The sequence below is a fragment of the Nannizzia gypsea genome, genomic scaffold (assembly GCF_000150975.2).
Source record: "Nannizzia gypsea CBS 118893 supercont1.1 genomic scaffold, whole genome shotgun sequence".
NCBI lineage: Eukaryota > Fungi > Ascomycota > Eurotiomycetes > Onygenales > Arthrodermataceae > Nannizzia > Nannizzia gypsea.
The window spans coordinates 3,813,535-3,832,038 of record NW_003345201.1 but is presented as its reverse complement, the minus strand read 5'-3'; the positions used below and the strand labels follow the sequence as shown (position 1 = coordinate 3,832,038).

Genomic DNA, 18,504 nt, shown 5'->3' with positions numbered 1-18,504 from the left:
CTTTCTAGGAATAAGAGGTCTTAAAGATAATTCTTGCGTGCTCAGACCTGGGCCGTGCTCCGGATATACTTCTTTTCTTCTTCGGTCATCGTGCTGTCACCCCTGGACAGCCGCAGCAGTATCTCGGCCGCCAGCTCAGGCTTCCCTGCACGACCAAACAGCCGGTACTGAGCAGGCGAATTAAGGCCAAAGTACACTGCAACTAGCACCCTGTAAGCCTGCAAGGGACGAGAAGTAAAGATGCGCTGGAACAGGCGCCAGAAGGTCGGTGCTGCGTTTAACTGGCTGAACAGGTCGTCGCAGTACGGAAGATACTTGACTATGGTCGTATGCCTGTCTGAAGAAACCATCTGCCATCCCCATCGTTCGTCTCTTAGCTGGCCATCACTGAGTCCCGCAAAAAAGAAGTTGTAGTGCATGGCTTACCTTAGAAGCTAGATCCTCCTGGTACGTATGGATCGATCTCTCCATCTCCTCTGCAGAAGGCAACGTAACATGGCCCGTAAGTACTCCTACGGCCCATCTCGCCTGCGCCTCGGCGACGGGGACGAGAGGGCCCTCAAGATGCACGTATCCGATACAAAAGAGATTCGGGTGTCTCGGTGCGGCAACAAGCTTGTACAAGTTAAGACTGTTTCTGGCTGGCAACACGCTGTCCTTCTCTTGCATCCGATAGTACTCATTCAACAGGTATGGTAGGTGGATGTCATAGCCCGTGCAACAGACGATGACATCTACCTCTAGCTCTGTCCCATTGGTGAGCACAATGGTATGCTCTGTTATCTTGTCAACACCGGCCCTGTGAGGAGTGATTCGGCCGGTTCGGATGTTCTCCAGCAGGTCGCTTCGAACTGTCAGGTTGGCCTGGAAGAGCGAATGTTGTGGCTTGATTTCCTCGGGCAGCGAGCCCATGACGGCATCGCATAGCTTCATCTGACACCATTCCGAGACCCGCTTGGGAAGAATGGTCTCGAACACTCGGCCTATACACTCTCTCAGCATGCATAATTGCTAATACCTAGCTAACAGAATATCCAAAAGCAATAAAAAGCAACAGCTAGAGTAGTTATAATCATGGTAACTTACTGTCGTACGCCTCGGCCGGTTTGCCCAGGACATAACGTGGAATCACCCATCCGCCCCTGCGAGTGATCAAATGCACTTCTGTAGCTACCGTGCTGATTTCAGAAGACAGGTCGGCCGCCGAGTTACCAAACCCAATAATGGCAACTCTCTTGCCCTCAAACCTGGCCGGCTTTCGATACGTGTGGCTGTGGAAGAGCTCGCCCCGGAATGTGTCTCTGCCTTTGAAGTCCGGTATCATTGGCTTGGACAGCGTCCCGGTACATGCAAGGACAGCGTCAAAAACTGCCTCTACCGGGTCATGGCCTTGCTCTTGGTAGGCGACAGTCCATTTCTTGTCCTGCTGCTGCTGCCTGCAGGAGATGACCTTCGTCCGTAACTTGACAAACCCTGCCAGCCCAAAGTGGTCGACATACTCGTGTATGTACTGCAGGAACTGGCGATGGCCAAAGTAATCGGGATATCTGCCCGGGTCAATGGGGAAGTCACTGAAGGACGAGGTATCACGGCACGAGTTGAGTATCACATTGTCGTATATGGACGAGGCTGTCTCGCCAGTCTCAGGGTCAGGCTCCTGGTACTTCCACTGCCCGCCGATGACGTCTCGCGCTTCAAAGACAGTGACCTCTGTGATACCGTTCTCCAGGCATGTCTTTAACGATGCCAGGCCGGATATTCCTGTCCATCGGTCAGCTACGGCCCTGGGGAGGCTGACGGGTGTAACCCCTTACCGGCTCCAATGATGGCCACTTTCAGCCCCATGTTGACAAAACTCTGCACGGCAGGAAGACGTGAATGTGAATATATAGAATAAGGGATAAGTGAATTGAACAAAAAGAACGGGCTTCTAGGGGTAGAGTAGCTGGTTAACTATATAAGAGGTGAATTGTGACTTCAGGGGCAAACATACAAAGGTCCATTTATCTACAATCTTGTTTACAGCTTCAGCTTCAAAGAATTCTAGGTAGCTAGTTGACCACGTGAGAGAAGAAAGAGCCTCCAAGTAAATATTCTATCTATATAAAAGGCCTTCAAAGGAACAAAACACACACAGATAAAGAGAAGGACAGTTACTGTCACTGTCACTGTCACTGCCACCAAAACGCGTTTGAACAGTGAGCGCAGTGAGAGATGTCTGGCTTCAAGCGCCGCCTGCGGCCTGATACGGGCCTGCCAGAGAATAAATACCTGCCTTACTATCCAGCCATGATAGATGTCAACAGCGTGAGTTCTTCTTCTTATTCTTCTTCTTCTGTTTATTCCTCTTCCTCTTATTATTCTTCTTCCTCTTCATCATCATCATCATCTTCTTCTTCTTCTTCTTCTTCTTCTTCCAACTCTTTACGTGTAAGAAGAAAACCCCAAGACGCCAGGAAAAAGAGCCGAGCTGTCAATACGAGGAACCGAATACGCAGATACAGAGGCAGAGGCAGCGAGGGGCCTCTTGGTGACGCTGCAGCTCATCCCTGCCTTGCCCTGCATACCAATATCTGCCCGTCTTTCCTTTGCTTCTTCTGCTTCGCTTTCTTTTCCATCGTCCTCACTTTGGTGCTGGTGGTATCTTACCGCGAAGAGCCCCCCAGAAGTGACTCAAAATGGTGATAATACCGAGATATGGCTGTCTGGGGCTACAAGAAAAGCTGACTGTTGACATGTATATATCTATAGTCTACCCAACGCGTAGCAGACCCGGCTCTGCTCCAGATGCAGCCAAAGGAGGTCCTGCAGCCGCCGCTCAACAGCATCCCTGAGGAGCTCGTGGGCCGGTTTGACCCCGTGTATGTCGAGCACTACAACCGCAACAACGCGGGCCGGCTTCATACCCACCAGGTCCCCATCGAGGAGTTCCGCAAGAACCCTAGCAAGTACCTGGTCAACTATGGCCAGGCTCCCGGGCCAGAGGTGTTCTGTATCACCGAGAGAAAGATCCCAGTCAATGGAGGGACCATCACTGCCCGCATCTTTGAGATGGCCCCCATCAAGCTGTCGCCAGGTGTAGACAAGAAGCGTGGAGCGTATATCAACTTCCACGGAGGCGGCTGGGTGTTTGGCGGCCTCGACTCTGACCACCACAAGTGCAAGCGAATCGCCCATGAGCTTCGCGGCGAGGCTGTTGTCTTTGACATCGACTACCGTCTTGCTCCTGAGCATCCGTATCCCACCGCCGTTAACGATTGCTGGTCTGCTATCCAGTGGGTAAGTTCAATTCTATACATACATACATACCTCATGACTTTGTACCCGCTAGTTGTAACTGTTTCTGACATTCTGAAATAGGTGAGAAGCAGAGCAATTGAGTTCAACTTGGACGTCTCCCGGCTGGCTGTCGGAGGTGCATCTGCTGGTGGCCAGCTTGCAGCAGTTATGGCTCATATGTGTAGAGACCATGGCTATCCCCTGAAGCTGCAGCTCCTGGTAGTCCCGGTGGTCGACATGCACAGCTCTTTCACTCCAAACGGCGAGTTTGACCGTGACAACACCCCGTACGACTCGTACCGCGAGATGGAACACACTGTTCCCCTGCCTGTCGAGCGTATGGCGTACTTCAATCGCCATTGGCTTGGAGTTCCTCGCCCAGAGCGGTCTGAAGACGTAAGTTTGCCTTGTTATTATCCTCTGCTGGCTTTTTTATTTGCTTTCTTCAACTTTGGTATGCTGAGGATATCTTTAGGACTGGAAGATCTCGCCCATCCTGGCTCCCAACTTCGCCGACCTGGCTCCCGCAATCGTCTGGACAGCGGAGATGGACCCTCTTCGCGACGAAGGCGCTGCCTATGTGAAGAGACTGGAGTGCGCAGGGGTCAAGGTCGACCACATTCGCGTCCCCGGAGCGCCCCATACGTTCTCCCACCACGACGCCATCCTTGAGGGCGGCAAGCTCTTCCAGAAGCAGTCCGTCGCTGCCCTGGCCGACGCTCTCTGCGACACTGGCCTCTGAAGCTCTCTCTCTCCTGTACACCGTCAGGGTCATCTTTCAAATCTTGCATCTTGGCCTGTTTCGACGGACCGGAAAAACTCGGGATCTTCCTTAGTCTCGGCAAGGCAAAGGAGGAAGAAGAAAAAGAAAGCGACAGCTTCTCTCTTAGTTAACTAATAACAATCTTCAAGCTCTTTTTTTCCTCTCGTCCTTCTCGGTCTTCATCTCAGCTTCTTGTGTACTTGTATCTCCCACCCAATTGGCCCTGTACCATCTCAGTTGCCGTCGTCCTGCGTTCTGTTCTGTACAATATCAATTCTTCTTCTTCTTTTTTACTTTCCTTTTAGCTCCCGGTAGAATGCTTAATTCCACGGCCCTTCGAGCCTTCGGGCGTGTTGCGTCCAAGTCCGCAGCTCGATCGCTCGCTTCTCCTCATACTCTCCACCTTCGGAACTCCTGCGGCCGCTCTATAAGTAGCGCCCTCCGGCCGTCGTCTGCCTTCTCGAACAAGTGCCAGATAGCGTCTGCCAGAGGATTCGCCTCGACTGCAAGAATGATGGTATGTATGGGGTTTCGCCCTTTTCCTTCGTCCGGTTGCGCCTTGCTTGGAGTTGTGATAGAAACTGACCCGCGGGTGCTCCATGTATAGACTGCCCCTCGCACGGAAACCGATGCCTTTGGCGAGATCCAGGTAGGTCGGCCGTTTCTACAGTGTCTAATGGCCACGGGCCAGCTGGCTTATACGTTGCGTCTCAGGTTCCTGGAGACAAGTACTGGGGAGCTCAGACTCAAAGGTGCGCAGAAATGGGCTGCTGTTGGCAAATTGATACAGACCGGAGAGTTACTGACCGTTGGCTCCAGATCCCTTGGGAACTTTGATATTGGGCAGCCCCAGGACCGCATGCCTACGCCGATTGTGCGTGCCCTTGGTATCCTCAAGGGCGCTGCTGCAACCGTCAACATGAAGTTCGGACTCGGTATTTCTCTCTTTCTGTATACATGTTTTGGGCTGCTGAGAAGCATAATATAAACGGCCTGGACTGACTGGAATGCATCTAAAGACCCTACCGTTGGCAAGGCGATCCAGCAGGCCGCTGCTGAGGTTGCCGACCTCAAGCTGGTTGACCATTTCCCTCTTGTTGTCTGGCAGACCGGCTCTGGCACCCAGTCCAACATGAACGCCAACGAGGTCATCTCCAACCGTGCAATTGAGATCCTAGGCGGAACCATGGGCAGCAAGAAGCCTGTCCACCCCAACGACCATGTCAACATGTCCGCCTCGTCCAACGATACCTTCCCTACCGTCATGCACATTGCGGCTGTCCTGGAGATCGAGGACTCTCTTCTCCCGGCTTTGACCAGCCTGAAGGACGCCCTGCAGAAGAAGGTAGACCAGTTTAACGACATCATCAAGATTGGCCGAACCCATCTACAGGACGCTACTCCTCTCACCCTCGGCCAGGAGTTCTCCGGCTACGTATCCCAGCTTGAGCGCAACATCACTCGCGTTGAGAACTCTCTGCCAGACCTCCGACTGCTCGCTCAGGGAGGTACCGCCGTCGGCACCGGCATCAACACCTTCAAGGGTTTCGACGAGGCCATTGCTGAGGAAGTCAGCAAGATGACCGGCAAGCAGTTCAAGACCTCGCCAAACAAGTTCGAGGTCCTTGCTGCCCATGACGCCGTCGTCGAGGCTTCCGGCGCCCTAAACACCCTCGCTGCCTCTCTCTTCAAGATTGCCCAGGACATCCGTTTCCTCGGCTCCGGCCCTCGCTGCGGTCTTGGTGAGCTCCAGCTCCCCGAGAACGAGCCCGGCTCCTCCATCATGCCTGGAAAGGTCAACCCTACCCAGTGCGAATCTCTCACCATGATCTGCGCCCAGGTCATGGGCAACCATGTTGCCACCACCGTCTCTGGAATGAACGGTAACTTCGAGCTCAATGTCTTCAAGCCAGTCATGATCCGCAACCTGCTTCACAGCGTCCGAATCCTGAGTGACGGAATGAGGTCGTTCGAGAAGAACCTTGTCGTTGGCCTCGAGGCTGACCGCAAGAGAATTGAAGCCATTCTTCACGAGAGGTATGCTCTATGCTCTATTTCTACTATTTATTTTTCCAACTCTCTCTATTTGTTATCCATACTGACGTGAATCCACCTAGTCTTATGCTTGTCACTTGCCTGAACCCCGTTATTGGCTACGACATGGCCTCTAAGGTCGCAAAGAACGCTCACAAGAAGGGTCTCACCCTTAAGCAGAGTGCCATGGAGCTCAAGGCTCTCAGCGAGGAGGACTTTGACAAGCACGTTCGCCCAGAACTGATGATCAGCCCCAAGGAGCACAAGTAAGCGCCTCCACTTAGCTACGTTTCTTAAAAAAACAAAACAAAATGAAGCAATGTAAATACATATCAACCTTAGACGCAGTAACAGCTTTTCAGTGAACGTTCTGTTAAGTGCGATAAATGACTACCATGTTCAATTCCATTCCCCTTGCGAAAAATAAGCGAAAAGCCCATGCTAGTCTTTCTTGGTTATATTCTTATTTTCAATATATTCAACCTAAAAGATCACAACTACTTTTCTCCCCCAAGGGGAACCCGAAATATTCTTGCCCATGGTGAGGCGGGATCTAGGCCTTGATTTCTTTCGAGATCTTGTTGCACTGCAGATACCATGTGCAACCGAGTTTCTCTGTATCATCTCAACAAGGCTGCATCTTTTGAATACATTGGGGCCATACTTTCTCCTTGGCCACAACGTAGGAGTCCGTAGTCCCCTGCACTTCGTATCCAGAAACGGTAGTCTCTACGAGGAAGGGTCTTTACAGATTCGGCATTAAGGAGCATGTGAATATAAATATCACCCAAATCCTGCTGAATGGATTGGCATTTACAAGCCAGCCGCCCATTATTATCTTCCCTTATCTGCACCATTAAATAACCGCCATCATGCGTCTCCTTCCAATACTAATGACCGTTGGGTCAGCACTTGGTGCAGTCCTTGTAGACTTCCAGTCCGCCAGAGGAGATGATCCATCCGTGCTGGGCCTGCGCAACCTCGAAACCAAACGAGGAACAATGATCCCCGATAACATTCCCGACTTATTCATTAAGAAAGGGAAAGATCCCAAGGGTGCCCCTGCGGCCCATTTCCACAAGAAGACGGGTATGCTGCGAGCCGAATATCACTCCCTCAATAAAGAAACGAAGAAAGACACAACATACGCCATTCGCTATGAGTTCTCCTTGGGGGCAATTCAGCAGAGTCTAAGCATCTGGCAATTGTAAGTTTATGCAGGTCGCATGTTTCCCTTCCCCGAGCCTAGAGCTAATCCAGCACATCCAGTAAGGAGTACCTCACAGACAACGCGGAAGATGGTGGCGCCAACGTCCCTCTTGCCCTGAAGTTTTCTCGCAACAACCTTCAGCTCCAGTACCAGCCTAAATGGGACGCGCCGCGACAGATTCTATGGCAAATCGCTCCTGAAGTCAACACCAAATACCGTGTAGACTTTTTGATCAACACCGCCACCCCTGGCTGGGTTCAATTCGCGTGGAATGGGGAACTTCAGAAACTCGGCCCTAATAAGGAAACTCGGTTCGCTGCAACCACATTTCCTGGTCGGTCGGATCCAAAGTTTGGCGCGTACCTAGCGGACGATATTGATATCGACTTCTATGTCTATAGAGTCCTTATTGAGGAGAGGTAGAAGCCTATTCGTCCTTCTGTTGGCGGGGGATATCACGGCATGCACGTCCGGATATCTACATGTAAATAGATTGCTCAGTTGATATCAATATCCATCTTATATTTCTTAGATGTTTCTTTAATACGCGCCAAAATCACATGACGTCACTTACGGGGCCAGACTTGGTTGTTTCACCGATGACTAAGCGGCGTCTATTTGAGACATGGAGTTACCGCTCCTTTTTTTCACCCTCTCCCTCGATCGAACTCCCTTCATTTCTTCTCTTTGAATACGCAAGAATCTTTGTTTCCTCTTAGTCGATCCGCTTGTCTTTTATTGCTCGGATATTTGTTGCTATTTTCAGGCTAGGAGCGTTGAATTGAAAACTTCACCCCGCTTCCTCAACCCCTGAGTCCTCTACTCCCTCCATCTAGGAGAAACTCCCGCGTCAATTCGACGGCTTTCACATACCATCAGCTATTCTCTCCAATGGCTATTGAAACCTCGCCCACCCCTGCCCCAGTGGCCGTTACAAACAGCTGTATCGATACCAAGATGATTGCTATTCACGCTAAAGAGGCCAAACCAGAGGTGACCGATGCCACCAAGCCCACCAACGAGAAGGAAAATACCGAAGAAGGTCTCTTTTCACCCTCTTATATTTCTCCTGACGTTGTCGCCTTGCTTCCTGAGAACTATACTCTTCGCCCACTTCGCCGCTCAGACTACCAGAACGGCTTCCTCGATGTTCTCAGTGTTCTCACCAAGGTTGGAGAGTTCACTACTGAGCTCTGGAACGAACGATATGACTGGATGGCCAAGCGCAATGATGAATACTACATCCTTGTTATCTGTGATGGAACCGGCCGGGTCGTTGGCACTGGCAGTTTGATCGTTGAGAGGAAGTTCATCCATGCTGCTGGCTTGGTGGGACACATTGAAGATATTGCCATTGAGAGCAACCAGCAAGGGAAGAAATTAGGTCTGCGCATGATCCATGCCTTGGATTACGTTGCTAAGGAAGTCGGCTGCTACAAGGTAAGATTGCCGCTTTTCTCTCTCTCCTATAAGAAACAGTTACTAAATCTCCATCTTCCTGCCAGTCTATCCTTGACTGCTCCGAAGCCAACGAGGGCTTCTACCTCAAATGTGGCTTTAAGCGTGCTGGCCTGGAGATGGCTCATTACTACTGATCCAATCTCGTGGTATTGGGTTCTTATCTGAGTGAATTTCCTTACACGTTCCACATAGATCATAGATGGTCGGGGAAATTGGCTTGCTAGAAAGTTATGTCCTGTTAAACAACAGTGTACGGGGAACTGAGCTTGAAGCACTCGTATAAATACCAGTCATGGTTACATTATCTGAAGCTGGATGAGACTATCAAAACGGCGATACATCCTGTCCAGGTCCAACTGGGTTCTGATGCTTTCTTGTGGGTTTGATGGCCTTTGAAATTCATATAATGGTTTACAGTCGTGGGTAGGGCGGATGGCCCTTAATGATGATAATGAAGATAGATGGGATTGGGGTAGCAGATCATTAGCCTTACAGTCCAAGGCGCAACTGTGGATGGTAGCTCCTATGCAAGGGCCCGGTATATAATCCATGCATTGGGTCTGGATACAGTTGAATTAATCATGTAGACGTCACTTATCTTTTATATTCCATGATGTTAATCCTGCCCCTGAAAAGATTCCCTATCTTACACAAGGCCAGCAGATAGCACTCCTTGTAGGCCCATCCTCACCGGAAGCTTACGAAGACAAACCCGCCGGATACACATAGCTTATGTCTACGCTACCAGCACAGTAGATGGAGTACCCCTCCTGGTCAATTCATCCATACTACAAATGGTCATAAAAATAAAGATGAATAACAGTGGTATTAAAAGGGGCTATGTAATTAAAGATTTCTTAAATTCATTCCCATACCAACTACTCATTCATCATCACCCTTTTGCAGCTTTGATTTTCTATTTCATTCCCCTTATAAAGCTCACAACAGATAAATACCATGTTCAACCGCTCCGCTCCATTTCCGGCTGTGATATCCATAGCATTTTCCATCCTCATTCTCTGAGTGTCTGATTCATAACTGCTCAGGTAAAAGAGAAATTCGTGGGGCGTCCACCATATTCGAAAGATTTCGGGATTTTACAGAAAACGAAGCTGACGAAACGAGGCGTGAAGAGCAAAAAGAAAGGTCGACATATTATATTGCTTATGCGGCACCTGGGTTGGGGTTCATCTATAGCAGCAGCATTGTCAGTTCTCAGTTGTGCCTGAGAAACCCATCACACCGTAATGCTTCAGGATAAACGTACCTTTCGCTTTCCACCGGTCATTGTGACGTTGACGAATCGTCGGGTGTATTGGAGGCGCTTCTTAGCACGGCCCTTTGGGGTCTTCTTCTTCTCTTGTGGCTCAACCTATTCCTCCGAAAGATGAGTCAGTCCTTGGCTATTCGTCGGCTCCATCTGTTACAGCGAATAGTACAAGGCCACCGCATAAACCGCATTCACGTTTGTTCCCTCATATCGCCATATACGGTAGTCATCCTTCTTGGAGTCTTCCTTCGTCCCCGTGCGGTATGCGGCGGCCGAAACTGCGGAAAACTGACCTTTGGAGTCTGAGACTTGACTTTACCCGCACGAGCGAGCGAGCCGTGGACTTTACCCATGATGTGTGATCGGTTCGTAAATCGTAGAGATGCAACTGTTCGAGCGATAGAGATTTCCAAAGATTAGTCAAGTCGGGCGTTTTTGAAAGAGTTGAATGTAAGCGAGTTTGGACTGGAATGACACCAGGGAAAGGACGTAACGAGCAGCGCCCTACAAGACGAGTATATCAAGACAGACAAGGAGTATAACTAACCGTGTGCTTTGGATGCGTTGACGACTTGGTCTTTTGATGCCGATGGTCTCGCTGGTGGTCGTTTTGGTGAAGGGCGAAGTCCTTTGGAGGAAGCGAACGCCAAGACAGAATTTTCCCTCTTAGGGTTTTAGCCCTAACATTTCCATTTTCAGACGTTATCGGGGGTTACCCTTTCGATAAGGCAAGTTAGGTCAAAAGAATGGAGATCTGAATATAGATTCGACAGCCCAGAGCAAGGTTCCTGAATTACGTATATCGCATTTCGTCGACATATTAAAGTGGGTTACATTTAAAAAGAATCTCATTTTAAGCTATCATCAAACTCACTGGGGGTTGAGCAGCAAGATATCAACTGAGATAGTCGAGTGTTGTCAAGAAAAAGCATGCCATGGCTGAAACGGCTGCTGGAACAGGTAAAAGAAAATGGTTCATTTTACCAGGCCTATCCATCAATAGATGGTAACAGTTCTCATGGAGGAACGCTCTCATTATGAAGGATGGTTTTTTGTAACCCCTTTTTAACAAAGCATGCCAGGCCCAAACACCCGTCGTAATACCACACCGCCAGTAAATCCATCGTTCACCTTCCCTCTATCAAGATTTAACGAGACTTAGCAGCGACTTTGGGGGCGGAGCCCTTAGCACCCTGCTTGCTCTGGATTCGGCCACCCTGTCCTCGTGCGGCACTCTGGGCGGCTTTGGCCTTCTCGGCTCTCTTCTTGCTCTCAGCAGCGGACTTCTTCTCCTTAGCCTCCTTCACGGCGGCCTGGCGGGCAGCCATACGGGCTTCGGGGCGCATGGTTCGGCGTTCCTTGATGACATCGAGGGAGGCGCCAACAATAGCACGCTGGTGCTTCACAACACGACGGGTACGCTTCTTGGCAACTTCCTATAAACCAAATCGAAAAAACCCCATGGTCAGCCTCGATGTGCAATATAGAACGCAAAACCCATTGCCACTGCTTGTTTCTTCACTTCATAACCGTCCAACCCGTGTTCGTCTCAACCAGTATTTCCCAGGCCACGGAGCCCCATATAAACACCAAGTACTGTTTCCTCAATAAAAACATTTATCGCAAAGAGTCACTCACTTCAGAAAGTCCCTTCTTGTGTTGTCTGCGGTAAAGGATGGTCCAGGCTATCCGGCGTGGGTTCTTGCGCTGAAGGAAGAGAGATTCACTTTTGCCATTTTGGAATCGGAAGATCTTGCTGTCGCCCCGAACGTACAGCTTACCCTGTTAATTCAAGAAAGGGTTTATTAGTAGGAGCTCATCAAACAAGGGCTTCAAAGGTTCGTCTTTCGTCTCGGCTCCATGTGCTTCGGAGATGTCGATGAGCGACGTTGAGAACGTACCTTTCCGGGGTAGATCTTTTGACCACTGAAGGAATCGTCGTAGGTACGCATCTTGAGTCGTGGTGATGCGCAGCCGGCGTGTTCGAGGTTGATATGCTGACGTCGTTGTGAATTAACTCGATTGCGACTCAAGATCAAACGTGGTAATGGTTTGGTGTGAGGTTTACTCGCTAATTGTGGGACACGTGACTCACTAGCCCTTAAACTCGCCCAAGCGCGACGCTTTGCAAGAACATCAAACTGCGCGCTTCTAGACGCAAGAACAACCTTGGAACTTTCTTTGGGGTACGGAAGTTTCTTTACAATGCTATTCCAAGTCCTATCGTGAGACTGGGCTGAGCCCTTTTTGAATGTGCTGTAAAAATCACTCTAGTTACAAGGCAGTACCGATATTATACCGCCATACGAGCCTGTAGTATATCCTGACATGAGCTCTTTGGTAGCATTGCAGGTGTAGATGCTTCATAGGGTAGCGCCTTCTCATCTGATTGGTAACCTTCGCGAAGCCTTCCTCCCCTTGAGGAAACTCGATTAAACGACGTTGATAGTAATATATATTTAAATAATCTGCTGGCTGACGCTGAATAATCTAATGTCTTTACAAACGACTGGTTTAAACCATAGCATGAGTTCTTGTCCACTCCCTTGCTGTCTGGATAGCCGCGGGTTCGTCCTCCTTCCATCTCTGCGCAACATCGTTGGCCAGAGGGTCATCTGGGTTGGGGGCGCCGAGCAATGCTTGGATCGACAAAAGAATTGTCCGGATTTGTAGTGCCGGAGACCAATTATCTAGTAGAATGATATACCATGTTAGGACCTATTACGCATCAATGAAGGTATCATCTCACTTTTTAACACGTCAAGGCAGATTCTCCCTAGCCTATCAATATTCGGGTGGTAAATCTTGGTGAGGAAACGGATCTTTGGAGGCGTCATCGGGTAATCTTCTGGCAAAAACAGCTCGAGTTTGAAAATCCCTCCTGTATGGGTATAGTCAGTTCTCTTATTCGAATAATACATAGGTACTGAGTTCGGTAATGTTATGCTGACCTTCGTAGGGAGACTGTGTCGGACCATGGATTCGAACATCGAAGTACCGAAGGTTATCTTCATGAGGAACTGCATTAATACCGGGAACACTATATAAGTCAACATGGCTGGTCAGAAAAGAACATAAAGTACTAGCCACTAACTCATTAGTCTGCTTGTTGTTTTACTTACGGCTCTGCCATCAACCGCTCCGTCTCCTTTACTATCCGCTTTGGTAGCCCCGCCATGATCTGGCAACTGGTATTACTGAAAGCCCAGTCGGAATATTATCGAAAGACGATAGCGTAACGAGCGCTCAGATAAATGGCTGCTTGTTACTCCTTCACGATATGCTGCGCTGATGACTTTGGTGCTGACGTATATCGGTGTTGCTTTCCCTGTTGATTCCTCGCTCAGCCGCGCTTGAAGAGACTAGGGTGTGCAATATAAGTTTTCAGTATCAAGGGAACGGGCAGACTATCCCTTAATCACTCTGTCCTGCTCCACAAGCACAAAGATGGCTCAAGATCTTTCACTGCTGGGGTTCAACTAGCCATTCGTCAACTTCATCCCACCTTTTTCTTTTGGCAGAACGTTGCTCCCCGCAGACGCCAAGACTTGTCTTTCCAAGGTTGCAGGAAAAGCACGTGCCATGAGCTAAATCTAACGCGGTTACTTTTGCTTACATAACCAACGAACCACAACTGCCAGTCTCAACTCCTAATTAATGCCCTTGGAGACCAGACAACATATCTGGGCCGGAAACAGCTATAACGTTAGTGCTTCTGGACCACTTGTTGCGGTTTACAGATATATCTGACGAGTGAGGATTCCGGGCGAGGATCCTGACTGAGACTCCCCAGAATGCAAACGACATCCCCAGACGCGCAAACTGCGGCGGTGCAAGCTATTGTGAACGTGTGGACTGGAACACTGCCTATATAGCTGGCTCTTACGCGACGCATGTGAGCTGTAATTACATTAGATATCACTTCCTTGAACTTCGCTCAACGCGGACCCCTGTCCTGAGCCCCAAAAATGGCGGACCAAATCGAATCAGGGCCGCTCAATTCGGCATACGATAGCCCGACATTCGGAGAGGACAGTTCGTTCCATATTGATCAAGCGGTTGGGTCAATGTCAATATCGCCCTGCGGAAGAGACGTGGTTCTTGCATCGTAAGACATCCCGTGAAATCGAATTTTCTTTGGTTATTGCTGACCGCATGCTAGAAAGGAAGGTCTCCACGTCATAGATCTCGATAACCCGTATTCTCCACCCCGTTATCTCCCCCATCGAACAGCATGGGAGGTTGCTGATGTCCAGTGGTCTCCATTTTCAGCCCGAGATTCCTGGGTGGCAAGTACATCGAATCAGAAAGCGTTGGTCTGGAATTTGGCTATGCGGACCTCGCAGAACTCTATAGAGCATGTTTTACACGCGCACTCGAGAGCAATAACGGATATAAACTTCTCCGCCCACCATCCTGATTTACTAGCAACTTGCGCCGTTGATAGTTTTGTCCATTGCTGGGACCTGAGAACGCCCGCCAGGCCCGTTGTTTCGTTTTCAGATTGGTTTACCGGGGCGACCCAGGTCAAGTGGAATCGACAAGATTCCCACGTTATTGCTAGTTCTCACGATAAATCACTTCATATTTGGGATGATAGAAAAGGTGCATATCCCCTCCGCACCTTTGAAGCACATGGTACCAAAATCTATGGTATTGATTGGAACAGAGCTCGCCCGGAGGCAATTGTCACCTGTGCACTAGACAAGACCATGAAATTCTGGGACTATTCAAAAGAAGGGGAGAGTCCGGAGAACGTTACCCATACTCAATTCCCTGTATGGCGGGCGCGGCATACCCCTTTTGGCTGGGGTGTCCTTGCCATGCCGCAACGTGGGAATAGTGATCTTCATCTGTATAGAGGCGTTTCGGGAGATAATTGCAACAGTGAACACGAGGATTTGCCATTAGTGCACAGTTTTCCCGGACACAAGGGTCAGGTCAAGGAGTTTCTTTGGAGGCAAAGGGGAGGTATCATAGATGGCATGGACCACCGAGAATTCCAACTCGTCTCATGGGGAACAGACAAGGAATTACGCCTTCATCGTGTAGACCCAGAGATTTTAAAAAGAGTAGGTTATGAAAGGGGCAAATTATTCAACCCTCTCCTTAACCTTACTCGAAAAGGGGCACCCTACAAAACTTTTCACGATGAACACTCCTACGAGCATGGCGAAATCGGTGATGATTATGGCGAAAAGTCAGAATACCTTGCCGCTAATAATACCCTCAAAGGTATGAGCGGGGTTAGCATGCCCTACTCCCGTGGATGGGGTCAGGTTCGATCGATTGGGCAATCAAGCAACGTTCGTGGTCGCACAACCCTTAGAGCTGATATGAATCCTATTTCCTGGATGCGAGGTGTGAAAATCTCTGGATGGGAAGTGGAAACGTTAGGTGATGAAATCATTCATGTTGGTGAGAAGTTTACTCGAGTAGCCTTTGAATCAGTTAATATTGGCCAGCGTAAAGCGACCATTTCCATGCATGGACCCTGGGGATCAGACAATTCCAACGTTTTCCTCACAATCGATATTAAGTTTCCCACGGAATACCCTCGCATGGAAGCCCCTATTTTCAACGTCCAACGAACAACCGCTGTAACGAGCCAACTAGCCAAAACTGTCACTACTGGAATGCAGACAATTGCAGAGACATACCTTTCGAGACAACGAGGCTGCCTTGAAGGAGTGATTCGGTACTTACTTGGAGAGCATACCGTCGAGGAGAGCGTGGCTCTGGCAAAGAATCAATCAAACGAACACCTTAAATCTGCTGATATCCTTGCTGATAATGAATCAAGTGATGAGGATGAAGATGTTGGCCAATTTCAGGATTCTGACCTTGCTCTGAGCTCTTCTGAACTCCTCCGCCCTATAAATGCCAATGTCATGGTTCCGGTCGCTCGGGCATGTGGTGCCCTATGGGCTAACGATGGCCAGCTAGTCTGTTTCTTCCCGAAGAAGGATGATAAGCCTCCGTCTTTTCTGGACTCTATAAGCCTGAGGGCCATGGCTGGATCATCTCGCAATGACAAAGTATTTGAAGGGTTCGGCCGCCTTCAAACGGGCTCTCCGGTGCCAAGAGCCACGACGGAATCAGCTGTCAGCGGCGGCCTTGTCACTGAGGACGGTGGCTCGGAGTTTTCTGATGACTCCTCATATGATTCATCCAGCTCCTCTGGTTCCTCAGATCTATTAGGCTCACTTCCTCAACAGTTCCAAGGAAATCACGCTTGGAGACATGGCAACATTGGATTCCATCTAGCACGGTCTATTGCAGGGAACTCACAGCGATCCGTTGCTGGACCTAGCACAGCTAGATCATCAACAGACTCTTGTCAGAATTATGTTCATATATACCACTTTAATGACATACTACCTGCAAAACGAGAACTTGCACAGCAGTACAAAATATTCGGGAATCGAGCGGAGATTTGCTCTCACAACATGGTAGTTGCAGCAAATGCGGGACTTTCAGAGCTCTCCTACATCTGGGGGCTTCTAAACTTACTCTTGGATAACAAGCAGACAACTGACACCAGAGGCGTGAAAGATCGTTTACGGCACATACTTAACAATCCGGTGGGCACTCTACGTAGAAAAGACAGCGGTGTTGGTTTGAACAGTGAAAAGCAAAAAACATGGGGGAGCCATCCCCTAGGGGCTCCGTGGTTTATCCCTGCTCTGTGAGCCATCCTGCAGCTTCCTTTTCCTTAATCATCTTCCATTTCTTATAGAGCCTCGCTAATCGTTTGTAGGTTTGAACATTTCGAACAACTTGGAGATGTTCAAATGCTCGGAATGCTTTCATGTGTTTTATACGAGACGGACACGAAGCGACTCCTCCCAGATGACCCATACAAACCTCGAATCTCAGATTTTTTAGACGATAAAAGCTTTTCTGATCAGCAATTCCGGGGGAAACATAATACCACACCACTAGCGAACAAAGACTTGCCTAATATAGCAGCATCTCACAGCTCGGGGGGCTCATCTGTTGACCAGTGGCACGGAAATACACCACCGCTGTATTCAACAGGAACAACTCCTCCCACCGGAATTCGTGGGGTAAGATCCAGTTTGGAGCGTAAATCCCGTTATAATGGATCTCTATCTGGATCTCCAGACCCTCCCTCTAATATGCGCATGAATACCAATTTTGGCAATACCTTGGCTTCTTCGCTCTCACGATCCCTAACTTTCGGACCCTCTGCGTCATCCTCACCTCCAACTGGTCTCATTAAGAAGCAGCCTAGCCCTATAGGCAGCCTTACTACCCAAGGGCCCAGCATCTGGAGCTCGGTTGGTGGCCTCCGTAACAAGGCGGCGTCCGCATTACCCAGTTATCTTACTCCCTCCGCAATTGGTACACCCCAAACATTCTCGGATTCAGAAGAGAGCGATAAGCCGGTTTCACCAAGGGTGGATAAATTCAAGAGAGGAATAAAAGTTGTCAAGAAACATCAGTCCGCATTTGATAACGACTGTAAGGCCGAGGTTCCTTTGCTAGATCCGCGACTCCGACCTCTTTATCAGGCGTATAGGGAGAATTATGCCCATCTACTGTTTATATGGAACATGCCGATCCAAGGAACCGAAGTTCTGAAAATGGCCTCCATCATTGACAATGAGACGGAACGCTCTCTTCTATACAAGCTCAACAACAAATATCCACGAACCAGATACGGCAATAGGCGCCATAGCCTGGCAGTTAATCACCGCCCTTCGACAGAGATTGCAGCCGAAGGTCTCGGCCTCCAGCATCACTGTGCAAAATGCGGCTCCGCGCTACAGGTTTCTGCTCTTTCAAAGCCAAGTACACTAGAGAAGACTCTCGGGAAGAATATCCGACGCAACGCACTTGTGAACGCCCAATGCCTTAAATGCAATTTGTCATTGCCGATCTCGCCGAATATGTCGTGCTCGATATGCACGGAGGTAATTCAAGGCATGTTTACTCCTTGCTTATCTTGTGGTCATATGTGCTGCTTCAAATGCCATTCTCAATGGTTCGCGCCGGATATTACGGTAGAAGGTAGCGTGGAGAAGAGCGTTTCTATATTATGCCCTACCGGCTGTGGGTGTAACTGTTCAGAACATATGATGATCGACATGCCTATACCTCCTACTCCTGCTTCACCTACAACACCTGTTGCACCTCCTCCACCGGCGCCACCATTACCAGAGGCTGCTCCGAGTTCCCCCTCCAAGCTAAGAAGCAAACCCTTAAATGGGGTTGCCAGTGGGAGCCGCACAACCGCTAAAAAGTGGAGGGGTGCTATAAATCAAATCGCATCAAGAAATGATACCGGCGAACCTGATAGACATCAGACTGGGACCGCTTCAGGGGCTCACAGCCGAGCTAGTCTCGACGAACAGCGTCCAGGGGCAAATACTCGCAAACCGGCTGCTAATTCAGGTTCGATTAGTAGGGTTGCCGGCTGGATCGGCAAGAACTCACTTGAAAGAATGGACACCATTTGAA

General features: G+C 49.4%; 9 protein-coding genes across 9 annotated transcripts; 5 read left to right on the top strand and 4 right to left on the bottom strand.

Annotated features, from left to right (window-relative positions):
• Nucleotides 1–41: 41 nt before the first annotated feature.
• MGYG_01405 (dimethylaniline monooxygenase 1) lies at nt 42–1,845 on the bottom strand (the record flags this gene model as incomplete). The annotated part of the gene is made up of 4 exons (XM_003177278.1): nt 42–350; nt 427–983; nt 1,087–1,761; nt 1,815–1,845. The coding sequence occupies 4 exons, from the start codon at nt 1,843–1,845 to the stop codon at nt 42–44; spliced, it is 1,572 nt and encodes a 523-aa protein (XP_003177326.1).
• A 942-nt stretch (nt 1,846–2,787) lies between these two features.
• Nucleotides 2,788–4,021, top strand: MGYG_01404 (hypothetical protein; the record flags this gene model as incomplete). The annotated part of the gene is made up of 3 exons (XM_003177277.1): nt 2,788–3,279; nt 3,361–3,675; nt 3,755–4,021. 3 exons carry the CDS (start codon nt 2,788–2,790, stop codon nt 4,019–4,021), a joined length of 1,074 nt encoding a protein of 357 aa, XP_003177325.1.
• A 337-nt stretch (nt 4,022–4,358) lies between these two features.
• Nucleotides 4,359–6,346, top strand: MGYG_01403 (fumarate hydratase; the record flags this gene model as incomplete). The annotated part of the gene is made up of 6 exons (XM_003177276.1): nt 4,359–4,559; nt 4,650–4,691; nt 4,757–4,794; nt 4,862–4,977; nt 5,062–6,079; nt 6,160–6,346. 6 exons carry the CDS (start codon nt 4,359–4,361, stop codon nt 6,344–6,346), a joined length of 1,602 nt encoding a protein of 533 aa, XP_003177324.1.
• Nucleotides 6,347–6,948: 602 nt separating this feature from the next.
• On the top strand, nt 6,949–7,709 carry MGYG_01402 (hypothetical protein; the record flags this gene model as incomplete). The annotated part of the gene is made up of 2 exons (XM_003177275.1): nt 6,949–7,283; nt 7,346–7,709. The coding sequence occupies 2 exons, from the start codon at nt 6,949–6,951 to the stop codon at nt 7,707–7,709; spliced, it is 699 nt and encodes a 232-aa protein (XP_003177323.1).
• Nucleotides 7,710–8,177: 468 nt separating this feature from the next.
• Nucleotides 8,178–8,881, top strand: MGYG_01401 (glucosamine 6-phosphate N-acetyltransferase; the record flags this gene model as incomplete). Its single annotated transcript, XM_003177274.1, has 2 exons — nt 8,178–8,726; nt 8,792–8,881. The coding sequence occupies 2 exons, from the start codon at nt 8,178–8,180 to the stop codon at nt 8,879–8,881; spliced, it is 639 nt and encodes a 212-aa protein (XP_003177322.1).
• Nucleotides 8,882–9,911: 1,030 nt separating this feature from the next.
• On the bottom strand, nt 9,912–10,370 carry MGYG_01400 (40S ribosomal protein S30; the record flags this gene model as incomplete). The annotated part of the gene is made up of 4 exons (XM_003177273.1): nt 9,912–9,938; nt 10,015–10,119; nt 10,204–10,305; nt 10,332–10,370. 4 exons carry the CDS (start codon nt 10,368–10,370, stop codon nt 9,912–9,914), a joined length of 273 nt encoding a protein of 90 aa, XP_003177321.1.
• Nucleotides 10,371–11,165: 795 nt separating this feature from the next.
• On the bottom strand, nt 11,166–11,969 carry MGYG_01399 (60S ribosomal protein L24; the record flags this gene model as incomplete). The annotated part of the gene is made up of 3 exons (XM_003177272.1): nt 11,166–11,453; nt 11,656–11,799; nt 11,919–11,969. 3 exons carry the CDS (start codon nt 11,967–11,969, stop codon nt 11,166–11,168), a joined length of 483 nt encoding a protein of 160 aa, XP_003177320.1.
• Nucleotides 11,970–12,531: 562 nt separating this feature from the next.
• Nucleotides 12,532–13,195, bottom strand: MGYG_01398 (ubiquitin-conjugating enzyme E2; the record flags this gene model as incomplete). The annotated part of the gene is made up of 4 exons (XM_003177271.1): nt 12,532–12,707; nt 12,767–12,898; nt 12,969–13,057; nt 13,140–13,195. 4 exons carry the CDS (start codon nt 13,193–13,195, stop codon nt 12,532–12,534), a joined length of 453 nt encoding a protein of 150 aa, XP_003177319.1.
• Nucleotides 13,196–13,985: 790 nt separating this feature from the next.
• Nucleotides 13,986–18,503, top strand: MGYG_01397 (WD repeat-containing protein; the record flags this gene model as incomplete). The annotated part of the gene is made up of 3 exons (XM_003177270.1): nt 13,986–14,125; nt 14,180–16,705; nt 16,778–18,503. The coding sequence occupies 3 exons, from the start codon at nt 13,986–13,988 to the stop codon at nt 18,501–18,503; spliced, it is 4,392 nt and encodes a 1,463-aa protein (XP_003177318.1).
• Between the last annotated feature and the right edge of the window lies 1 nt (nt 18,504).